The sequence below is a fragment of the Trachypithecus francoisi genome, unplaced genomic scaffold (assembly GCF_009764315.1).
Source record: "Trachypithecus francoisi isolate TF-2019V2 unplaced genomic scaffold, Tfra_2.0 Lachesis_group3, whole genome shotgun sequence".
NCBI classification, from domain to species: domain Eukaryota; kingdom Metazoa; phylum Chordata; class Mammalia; order Primates; family Cercopithecidae; genus Trachypithecus; species Trachypithecus francoisi.
Genome location: NW_022681468.1, coordinates 52,299,473 through 52,311,980, shown reverse-complemented (window position 1 = coordinate 52,311,980; position 12,508 = coordinate 52,299,473). Strand labels below are relative to the sequence as shown.

General features: G+C 36.6%; 1 protein-coding gene across 6 annotated transcripts in view; it reads right to left on the bottom strand.

Annotated features, from left to right (window-relative positions):
* Positions 1 to 12,508, bottom strand: part of DDHD1 (DDHD domain containing 1) — a 123,993-nt gene that overhangs the window by 17,728 nt on the left and 93,757 nt on the right. For all 6 annotated transcript variants that reach the window (XM_033188007.1, XM_033188010.1, XM_033188006.1 and 3 more), the window contains 2 exons: positions 2,080 to 2,342; positions 262 to 337 (listed from right to left, as the gene is read on the bottom strand). In XM_033188007.1, coding sequence (XP_033043898.1) covers positions 262 to 337; positions 2,080 to 2,342 — 339 coding nt within the window. The remainder of the gene's footprint in view (positions 1 to 261; positions 338 to 2,079; positions 2,343 to 12,508) is intronic.

Genomic DNA, 12,508 nt, shown 5'->3' with positions numbered 1-12,508 from the left:
CTCTGGTACATATATTGTTCTGTATACTGATAATAGCATTAATAATACTGTGTTGTACAACCTAAGGACTGGGGAACTGACTTGTCTATTCTTTTCTTTGTACAACCAGAAACTAGCAGTGTCCAACATATAGTATATGTTGAGTAAATATTTATTTTGAAAGGACAATAAACTTTCATTTGAATCCTAACGGCATATTTCAAATGACGTTAAAAAAAAATACTGAGATCAATGTTGAAGAACACATTGCTCTTTCCTTACCTTAAATTTTAAGGCAGGTGTTTGTGTCATAGATGATGCTTTCAATCCATGCAGCCGTTCTTCTATTTCCTTCAGCCTAAGAAGGGGTATGAGATTATATACACATACATATTTATAATTTCATCAATATTAGATGCTTGCTAGCTTACTAAAGTATAAAGATGCAGATGATGTGATGGCCCATTATCTCTCACATTAATCCTGGTTGACAGTATTTAATAAATGTCTCTGCCACAGTACAGAAAGTGTATAAAAATTTATGAAATAATTAGTAAAAGTACCCCTAGTTGTCATGATACCTGCTGTTAATGGCTTTTTTTGTAGTACAATGTGAGTCACATACAAGCACATATACACCTTTAAAAAAATTATACCAAATGGTTAATACCATATATACTGTTCTATCTCTCTTTTCTATACTTAAGACTTTAGAGATCTTTTCATTTCATTGCCTCCTGACCTACTTCAATTTTTTTTAACAACTATGACTGTCCAAAATACAGGTGAACCATAGTCTAACCCCTCTCTGTGATGAACATCATTTTCAATTACAACGTTTCATAGCTACTTACATTTAGTAAACTATGGAATTAAGTTATTATTATTATTATTATTTTTTTAAAGCTATAGTTGGCCAGGCGCAGTAGCTCGTGTCTGGAATCCCAGCACTTTGGGAGGCGCAGGTGGGTGGATCACTTAAGGTCAGGAGTTCAAGACCAGTCTGGCCAACATGGTGAAACCTCATCTCTACTAAAAATACAAAAATGAGCTGGGCGTGGTAGTAGATGCCTGTAATTCCAGCTACTGGGGAGGCGGGGACAGGAGAATCACTTGAACCTGGAAGACAGAGGTTGTAGTGAGCTGAGATTGTGCCACTGCACTCCAGCGTGGGCAACGGAGCAAGACTCTATCTCCAAAAAAAAAAAAAAAATCTGTTATTTTCCATGCTTTTTTTTTTTTTTAAGTTTTACTGGATTTATACATCTAAAATGCTGCTCCAAGTCTTGCCAAACATGACATTTTATTTCAAAACTATCAATTATTTTGACACTATAATATTTATGTGTCTAGCCTATGGTACTTAATAAGATTCTAAATGAAATCCTTAGTTAACATCTGTAAGACAAAAACGAAACGAGTAAAACTTTTAGTCAATTAGCACATTTGTTTTAATATGCTAGTAAATTATCAAAATGAATGATTATTCATTGTTACATTAGAATTAATCAGATAAAGAAAACAAAGAAGATAAGGCATGTAACTAGAGATGAAGATAGGAATGTAGCAAATAATTAAAAGATAGCATCAGGAAGGCCACAAGTGATTAAATAATTATAAAATCTATTTATAATTATATAGAACACATAATGATGTTTATATATATAACATATGTAAAAAAATATATTTGCCAAAAAAAGTGCTTAAAAATTATTTTCAGAACAATAAGAAAGGTAGAAACCCACCTCAAAAGGCCAGTAAAACTACAAAAGATTATAAACTGGTAAACATTTTCAATAAGGATTCTACGCAGTGACTAAGCTTGGAATAAGTTTTAAATTTCACTCCTAACAAATTGTGAAGAAAAGATGAAAGGAAAACAAGGAGAATAACAAAAGAATTTATTTTATGCTACAGGAAAATGCATGTAATTAGGAGGAAAATCAACAGTCTCTAGCTTGATTACGCATGCTATGTAGTAATCGTTGTATCCTGAACAATGCGTTATTTCTTTATCATGAAATTCTTAGTTTTCTCCTAAGAGGTTCGGTAATTCCATAAAGACATTTAAAAATTTTTCAAAAGATTAGGATATTTTACCGTCGTTTTGTTATATAGAGTTCATCAAGAAGATGTCGTTCTTCATAGCTCATCCATCGTTCATCAGGCAACTCTTCTTCCTTTTGCAGCAACTGTTCATAGAGTCGAACTGGATTCCAGCCAGTCATTATGTCATAAGTAATTACACATCCCAAGGAATGTGATACTATTGAGACTTTACCCCCTTTTTCTTCAAAGTCTGGATTCCGAGAACAGAAAAGGGAATATAATCGATTCAGCTCTTGCTGAAGGCCTTTAACGAGCTGTTTGAAATAAGAAAACATTATCATATTAGAGTTGTCACTGACTACTATATACTTATTCTAAACTCAAATACATTAAGGTAGAAAAACATACATTACTGATTAAACATACCTAGGTTATTAAAAGTAACTTAGGTCTTTCAAAATCTTGCAGGAATGAAGTAAGGTATACATACTATTGTAATCCATATCATCACTAAGAATATAAGCAGATATTACATAGATCCTTTTGTCGTCCTTAAACCTAAAACTGTATAGGCCAGTAGTTCCATAGATTAAAAAAAAAAAAAAAAACCAAAGTTCTACGCAGATACTAGTAAGATTTTCTTTTTTTTTTTTGAGGCGGAGTCTCGCTCTGTAGACCGGACTGGAGTGCAGTGGCCGGATCTCAGCTCACTGCAAGCTCCGCCTCCCGGGTTTACGCCATTCTCCTGCCTCAGCCTCCCGAGTAACTGGGACTACAGGCGCCTGCCACCTCGCCCGGCTAGTTTTTGTATTTTTAGTAGAGACGGGGTTTCACCGTGTTAGCCAGGATGGTCTCGATCTCCTGACCTCGTGATCCGCCCGTCTCGGCCTCCCAAAGTGCTGGGATTACAGGCTTGAGCCACCGCACCCGGCCACTAGTAAGATTTTCAAAGACCACTGTAAATTTCTTTTTTGTTGTAACTTACCCACATGCAATTCTAAATTTTTGTACCTTGCAGTTTTTAGTCAGTAAATTTTAGAAAATGAGTATCTGGGCTTATGCTGACAGGTATACTAACATATTATAAATTATTGTGCTTTTAGATAGAGTAATGTAATAAAAGGCCACTGTATGAAGAAAAAACTAAAGTTGATCTACTGGATATTTCAAAATTCCCACTAAGTTGGCAATACAGATATAAAAGTAAAAAGTTGCTTTCTATGTCTGGAAAGCAGTGCTATTTTAAGTTTAGAAGTTAATAATGTGGGATTTTCATAATTTTTCTTTGTAAAACTGCTTTCTTTGAAATTAAGCTTTAACAAATATTACTGAAATATTCCATAAAGTCAGAATAAGGTTCTCTTGTTACTCAAACCCATCCTGGGCCCTGACCTGAGTTTTAAGGCAGTCTTATCTTCTTCCTACCACTGTTTACTTCTATTTGATTATGAATTTCCTGCTGGATGTTCAATTTCTCATTTCAGTACTTCTTAATATACCAGCTGCTACTCTGACATATAAATATTAGTTATTTGTTGCTTCCATTTTCAAGCTTGTTACTATGTCTCAAGAGAAAACTAGCCACTATCAACATTTATTGAAAATTCTTTATCTGCTGACACAACCTGAAAATCATTCTTTATGTACTTTATGATTGGCAGGGTTAGCAGTGACATGAATAAAGGGATGATGGTCTCTGTTGACATCTCAGAGCTTCACAATGCAATACTGGTTAAAGCTAAAGGTCTAGTCAAAGCTCTGAAACTATCATGTCTGATGAAATATATTCAGCTGATGAAGAAAGAAAAGGAAAAGACAAGCTTGAAGCATGTGGAAGGATGATAAGCTGCCTTTTCTCTAGGGAGAAATGCCAAAGTTTTATTTTAATTAGACTCTTTTTTTATCAGGAAGTAAAAAAGAATTACATGCTTTAGTGCAATGGTTCTCCAATTTGCAACATGCATCAGAATAACCCAGAGGGCTTGTTAAATACAGATTTCTAGGTACCATCCCAGACTTTTTGATCCCGAATTGCTGAGATGTGGCCTGGGAATTTGCATTTCATTATGCTCCCAGAAGATGTTGATGCTACTGGCCTGAGGACCACACCTTAGAAACTACTGATTTAATGGCAATGTACATAAATATCTTCTAAGACATGGGTTGTAAGTAAAACTCTAATTAATATAGTTTCAGGAATATGCAGTGTGAAATACTATATTGCTGTTTGAAGGGAGCTATAATGTGCTTTGGATTTGGCTTTGATAACAATATCAACCAATCCTTAAAATTTCATTATTTTCCTGATTTACAATCTACATGAGGTAGGTACAGAGAAGGCTAACGCTTAGATAAAATAATTTCCTTTAAAAGCAACAGTTCTTAATCATTTTTATTTTTGAAGACCTTGATTTTAAGACTTGCACCATGTAAATCTCAAAGCACTAACAGATACATACTTTAGTACTCTGACAAAACATACCCAATCTTTTTGTTTTTATAAAATACCAGCCTCCTCCCATATTAAAGTTTTTTTTTTTTAAAGGAAATAACACTACCAGTAATTAACCTATTTCATATTCAAAAATTTTAAAACATCTCTCACTACACCAAATACTTCATTAGTTTGGCAATCACATATGGGTAAAAAAACAAGATCAAATTATCTAAGGCAGAGAAAGTCTATTTGATACTAAAATATTTCACTATGGAATGAGGCATAGCACGGACAGTTTCTGAAGAGCTGATGATGTCATCTGTTTTAATAATTACACACTTGAATAGAAATGGCCTTTGTATTTCCTTATTAGAGCATATCTGAATATGGTAGCATTTTCTTTTTCTACTGCTTATGCATATATATGGGACATCTGTGGTCAGACATTATGATTCTGAAAGCCAACTTTTTAAACAGCTTTGTACTACCTCTAAATGCTTCTGTATCTCATCTGCTCATCAGTGAAAGGAGAAATTCATATCTATATTGTATCCAACAAGTTTACTCTAATTGGAATTTTTTTTTTCTTTTCCTTCTCGTTTCTGATCCAATTATATTCTCCCAATTAGGATCCCTTTGTGACCAAGTGTATTCATTTGGGACATCTCAGCCAAGATTAACAATATACCCTGGGATCTTAACTTTATTATCTATTAGATCTACAATATGATCTAATCAAGTCAGCAAACCTCTTACACAGTAAGCACTGGATAGCTTTTTAAAAGTTTTAAACAATTTCTAATTTCCATGACCACTGCTCAAGAGTAAAAATTTATGAAGGAAATGAACGTAAGGAGGAAAAACCAGGGAGTTTCAAAGAGTTGAGTCCAAAACACAAAATATGGCTGAGGAATACAGTTAGTCCTTTGCTCTCCCTGCTTCAAGAAATTGTGATGAGAAAATGTAATTTAGAGAGTTCTAGTCATATACATCAATTATATAATTCAAATAATGTCAAGATACAGCTAGGACAATTCTCTATATAATTCTTCATTTTTAAAAGCTACTGAAAAGAGAGTTCAGATTTACACAAGACGTACAGTTCTCTCTGGATTTCTTGTGTTACTTTAGGGTTGAAGTAAGGGCCAAAGGCTCTCTGATGATCTCTTGATAGTCTGAAATTAATTTTTTTGGTTGATTTTTTTAAACTGGTCCTCACAAAGTCATCTGAAAAGTACTGATTGATATACACAACTCTTCCCCTAACCATGACTTTTCAGGAATTATTAGGAAAATCATTAATTAGGGTTCTCCCATGAGTATGTAAGACTGTGAGAGTTAAAAGGGACCTCAGCGATGATCTAATTTAAACTGCTGTGAAGCTAGGAGTCCCTTTAGTAGCATCCCTGAGAAGTGGTCACTCAGTCTCTACTTTAGTGCACATCTCCATTTTTAAAGTGTCCACTTCTATCTTTAGAGACAGCTTTGTTACTACAAAGCTCCGTACAGTAAACAAACATGTTCCTTCCCATATTTTCTATCCACTGACCTTTACTTTTTAGAGTTAACAGAATAAGTCTATTAAAAATATGGTGGCCCTTGAAATATATAAATACAAATATGCACAGAATCAATCATAACTTGAATGTCTAAGGACCATGAATTGTACTGGAAACTTTATACACATTTCATCTTTAATCCTAATGACAAACTTTATCAGTACATATTTTATCCCATTTTATAAGTGGGGAAGCTAAGAAAGTGAGAAATTTGATCTAAGAACACAGAGCTGGTTAAGTGGTAGGTTTTGTTGTTGTCATTTTTGCTTTTTTTAGATGGAGTTTCACTCTGTCACCCAGGCTGGAGTGTAGTGGTGCAATCTTGGCTCACCGCAACCTCCGCCTCCCAGGTTCAAGTGATTCTCCTGCCTCAGCCTCCTGAGTAGCTAAGATTACAGGTGTGCACCACCATGCCTGGCTAATTTTTGTATTTTTAGTAGAGGCGGGGTTTCACCATGTTGGTTGGGCTGGTCTCGAATTCCCGACCTCAAGTGATCTGCCTGCCTTGGCTTCCCAAAGTGCTGGGATTATAGAAGTGGCAGGCTTTGAATCTCCATCTATTTGACTACAAAGGCTCAGAGAAGAAGGGGGGAAAAGGCTCTTTAAAATGCCTCACAAATAAACCAAACAAGGTTCATTCACCAGGCATGTGACTTACTCGAAATCATTCCTTTCCTAAGGCAACATATACTTTTAAATAATTTATCCTAGAATATTGCCTAACACCAATCTCATGTTAATGGATTTTAATTTACAGAATCAACTTCTCTTTTTTAAAAATAGGAATACGCCAGGCACAGTGGCTAACACCTGTAATCCCAGCACTTTGGAAGGCCGAGGTGGGAGGATCACTTGAAGTCAGGAGTTCAAGACCAGCCTGGGCAACGTGGTGATACCCTGTCTTTACTAAAATCACAAAAACTGGCTGGGTGTATTGGTGCATGCCTATAGCCCCAGCTATTCAGGAGGCTGAGGCATAAGAATCACTTGAGGCCAGAAGATGGAGGCTGCAGTGAGCTGAGATTGTACCATTGTACTCTGGCCTCTGTGATAACCCGTCTCCAAAAAAAAAAAAAAAAAAAAAGTTTGCCCTCCTCTCACTTAGGAAGCATCCCTTTGTTCTTCACAATGCCTTAAGCAGTGTTTTCCCAGAATTCCTGGGATAGTATATCAAGTAGGGGAACTGTCAAAAATACAAAATCAGGCTCCATCTCAGAACCACCGAATGAGAATCTCTGGGAGATCTTTTTTTTTTTTTTTTTTTTTTAAATGAGATGGGCTCTCCCTCTGTGGCCCAGGCTGGAGTGCAATGGCGTGACCTCGGGTAACTGCAACCTCCGCCTCCCGGGTTCAAGAGATTCTTCTGCCCTGCCCTCACGAGTAGCTGGGACTACAGGTGCCTGTCACCATGCCTGGCTAATTTTTCTATTTTTAGTAGAGACAGAGTTTTGCCATGTTGGCCAGGCTGGTCTGAACTTCCAGCCTCAAGTGATCTGCCCGTCTCGGCCTCCCAAAGTGCTGGGATTACTAGCATAAGCCACCATGTCCGGCCTCTTTTCTTTTTTTTTGAGAGGAAGTCTCGCTCTGTCGCCCAGGCTGGAGTGCAGTGGTGCGATCTTGGCGCACTGCAAGCTCCGCCTCCCGGGTTCACGCCATTCTCCTGCCTCAGCCTCCCAAGTAGCTGGGATTACAGGCACTTGCCACCACGCACGGCTAATTTTGTATTTTTAGTAGAGACGGGGTTTCTCCATGTTGGTCAGGCTGGTCTCAAACTCCCAACCTAAGGTGATTCACCTGCCTCGGCCTCCCAAAGTGTTGGGATTACAGGTGTAAGCCACCGAGCCTGGCCCGGCCTCCTCTCATTTGAAAATAATTTCAAATATATAAAATGTTGCAAAATAAAAATAACACAAAGATCACTCATATAACCTTTATCCAGGTTCACATATTGTTAGCATTGTATCTCACTTGCTTTATTCACTTGTTCTGTTTCTATGATAAACACATAAACCCTCACCTTTTTTGGGAATCATTTGAGGATATATTATATATGTCACGGTCTTTTACCCCTAAATTCTTCAATTTAGATATGGCATTAGCTACATGTCTCTTTAGCATCCTTTAATCAGGAACATTTTCCGCAGCCACTCTGCCTTTATGATACTGATTTTCTTTTTCTTTTTTTTTGCGATAGGGTCTCACTCTGTCACCCAGGTTGGAGTACAGTGGTGTGAGAACAGCTCACTGCAGCCTTGACCTCCCAGGCTCAAGGAATCCTTCCCGGCCTCAGCATTCCGAGCAGCTGGGACTAGAGGCCCAAACCACCATACATGGCTAATTTTTAAAAAATTATTTTTGGTAGAGACGGGGTCTGGCTATGTTGTCCAGGCTGGTCTAGAACTCTAGGGCTCAAATGATCCTCCTACCTTGGCCTCACAAAGGGCTGGGATTACAGGCATGTGCCACTGAACCCAGCCTGATAACGATATTTTAAAAGAATACAGTGTCATTCCTGCTTTTCATTACAACATCCTCATTTTGTGTTTGTCTGATGTTTCCTCATTGTCAGAATACTGTATAAGTGATGTGTTCTCCTCTGTGTGTCATATCCAGAGGTGCATAATGTCCATCTGCTCCTCAGGAATACCCAGTTTAGGTATTGCTTGATTTCTCCAGTGTATAATTATTGTTGCTCTTTCTTAAATGAATAATCAGTTTGTGGGGATATATTTTATGACCATGTAAATATCCTGCTCCTCATCAAAATACTGCCTTCAATTTAGTATCTATCGATGATTTGTGTCCAGTCTTCTCTTACCTGATCCTACCATGATAGCTGCAAAACGGTTTTCCAACTCCAGGATTCCCTCCATCAGTTGGCCTTTGGCATTCTACTGTAAGCAAGGATTCTCCTTTCTCCCCATGTATTTATTTATAGTCAATATGAACTTATAATAATTTTTTCAATGATTTATAAATAATACTTTTGGTGCTCAAATTGTTCCAGATTTGGCCAGTGAGAGCTGCTTAATTTGGCCCTGTGTTCCTGTGACCTACCCCATAATTCTTTTGAGCATCTTCCTACCTTCTGTCATAACAAGTTGTTCCAGCCCCAGAATCAGCCATTTTCCTGAGGAACCCTGATTTTCCTCAGTGGGAAATAATAGCACTAGAGGAAGAGATCTGGGTGCTAGGTGTGCTCGATTAGGGTGTCTTTGCTTATTGGCCACTTCAGTGGGCAAGGTTAGGAAGTACATGCATGAACAGGCATACCCTGTTTTATGGCACTTTGTAGACATTGCATTTACACTGAAGGTGTGTGGCAGCCCTGCACTGAGTAAATCTACTGTTGCCACTTTTCCAACAGTGCTCACTTCATGTCTGTGTGTATTTTAGAGCAATAAAGTATTTTTAAATTAAGGTATGTATACTTGTTTAGACATAATGCTGTTGCACACTTAACAGACTACAGTATAGCATAACCATAATTTTCTATGCACTGGGAAACCAAAAAATTTGCATGACTTGCTTTATTGTTTTTATTGTTTTATGGTGACATTCACTTTGTTGCAGTGGTCTGAAACCAAATCTACAGTATATCTGAGGTATGCCTGTATATATACATATTCACCTACATATATAAGTAATACTCACAACACACATGCATATTTTAGAAATTGTTGAATTTACAATGATACCCTCAAATTCCAGTACCCGCCACCCCCACCCTGGGTTTATTTTTGCTGTTATTTTTAATGAGTATAGAAATTATTCTCATCAGGGATGTTTGAAAATCACTGCTAAAGATTGCTGATGAATTTTAGTCACAAGTTCTCATGCTCTCCCATGAAATTCATCTGGATCAAAAGACAGACTAATTCAAAGGACTAGGTGTTCCCTTTGCCCCCCATTTATCATAGCCATTGGTTCCCTCTTCCTACTATCTATTTTATTCAGTTCCATTCTGAGGACAATTATCTTTCCACATATAAGAGCATTACAGAAAGTGACCATTTGCTCAGTTACCACTAGCCAATGACCAGAGCTTTGAGCCCTCTTAGGGGTACCACCAATCATATATATGCAGGTATGTGTATGCGTATGGTAACATGCGCTCTGATATCCTCCTCCCTGCACTCGCACTGGTTTCACTTCTAATATTATAGTCTGCACTATACAACTCCAGAAGGGAATCGTAAACATACCAAAAATTTACAAATATAATTCATTATTTTCCTTATGTTCTACTCTCTTCCCCTACAAAAATCTGCTTCCCCTTCCTCCATTTATAGTTAATATCAGAACCATCTACGAGTTGCCTAAGCTAGAAATTGTAAGCATCATCTGTCTCTTCCCTTCCTGTATCACCCATAACAAATCATTTCAAGACCACTTAATTCTATCATATTTTGAATCTATCTCTTCTCTTTATTCCTATTAACACTATTTTGGGTTAGAACCTTGTTATCACTCACTTGAATTTATAAAGATAGAATTGGGGTATGGGATAGAACTGTTTTTTCCTTTTTTCATCCTCAAGAACATAAAAATATTGGAGAGAAATGAGATACAAACGATACTATCTGTTACTTCCTTTGCCAAGTTTATGCCACTTTACTAGCTTAAAAAAACAAAATGTGTCAAAATGTGCTCAGAAAATATTTGGCAAATTACATTTATAAGTTAATACATATAAAACAATAAACCTGTTAACTCTGAAATGCTTTACATGTCTATTATAAAGATAGTTATAGGTTATGGAACCTTAAGAAATCTAAGATCTTTATACAGAAAACATATACACAAAATCCTGTCAGGCTCCACTCCATACTTAGCTTTTCAAAGCTTAGTTAGGAATATTTTTAGATTAAAAAAATTGATAAAAGAAAGCTCCCACAGAAAACATCAAACCCTTCTTTCTCTTACAAAAGCAGAGGTATCTATAGGCAGCAACATGTCTGTTTCAGCACTGGAGAATTTTACTCAGAATTCGAAAACTAAAATGATTTGATATTATAGTACCTGTAATAATAGTAATTCTTGACTGCCATGTGCCACATGTTAATATAAGCATTACCTCAATTAATCTTTACAAGAATGCTATGAAGTAGCTACTTGTTAGAATATCCACTTTGCAGATAGAGAAGCCATACAGAAATTAAGTGCTACAGTGGGACTGGAATCAGGCAGTCTATATCTCTAGAGCCCATATACACTTTGCAAAAAGTAATTTCTACTGCATGGTTTTTAGAACAAAAACTGGGGCCATATATGATTATGATGAAATATGGAAATGTAATTTAAGTACTATAACAATAAGCCTAAATGCTTTTTTCAGAGGGAAAAAAAGAATAATTGCAAAAATTTCCATGGATTTCTCTTCCTTCCACACATTTCATAAATGTGGACCTACGTATTATAATATTTTAACCTTTCTTGAAGGCAGAGACTCCCCCTTATACAAGATCCTTGTACAGTATCTTATACATAGTTCTCAATAAACATATTTTCAATAAACATGTAGACCATATTCTTAGTTCAAAACACCTTTAGCCAGCTGATTCAGAATACATAAATATTATCAAATCTTACCTGGGATTCCTGATAAATAAATTTTACCAACGTGACAGATCTTACTTTCAAACACTTGTACTGATTTTCCCTGTCTCCCTGCTAATGAAGGGTAAGAGTCTGCAGTAAAGTGGCCCCCTGTTAGCCTGTGTTCGGCACAGAGTAGGGCTCACTAAATATGTACTGATTAAAGGCCCAGGAAAGTCAAAATAATCAGCCAATAAAAAACAGAGAGACTGGCTATCTTGTGAACACAGAGGAGAGAAGTGGTAAACAGTGTAAGCTGTGAAGCTATATTGCTTGGGTTCAAATACTGGCTCTGCCAGTTATTAAGCGAGACACAATGAGCAAGCCTTAAAATCTCTCTTGGCATCAGTTTCCTCCTTCAAATGAGGATACTAATCATACCTACTTCACAGGATTTTTTAAAACAAGGATTAAACAAGTTAACACGTTAGGCAATTAACAAATGTTAGTTATTCCTACTAAACAGAATTCCTTTCCCTCTTATCAATAAAGCGACAAAATGCATTTGGTGGAGATTCTCTCATCTTCTTGAATAAACCTTCACCTCTTGCCCCAGTGTTACTCTTGGGAGGCATCAGCTCCACTACCATTTGAAAACTGTATGAATTCATTACAGAAGTGAAGCAATAAAAGTCCATCATATACAAAAAATTTAAAGGACATTTTATGTCTAAAACTCTTTTGTGAAGACAACAGTCACAGATATAATTAATCAGATTTATGAACACTGTTATTTCTCAAAGAGCTATTTTCTAACCAGTCCCCCACCTGAGATTATCTGTTTCATTAAGCGTCCTAATATCTCGTTTGAAGACTATCAAATTTGTTAAAAGTAGGCTATTTATAATGAATTCCTGTAATTTCTCATTTGCTTAAAAAAATGTAA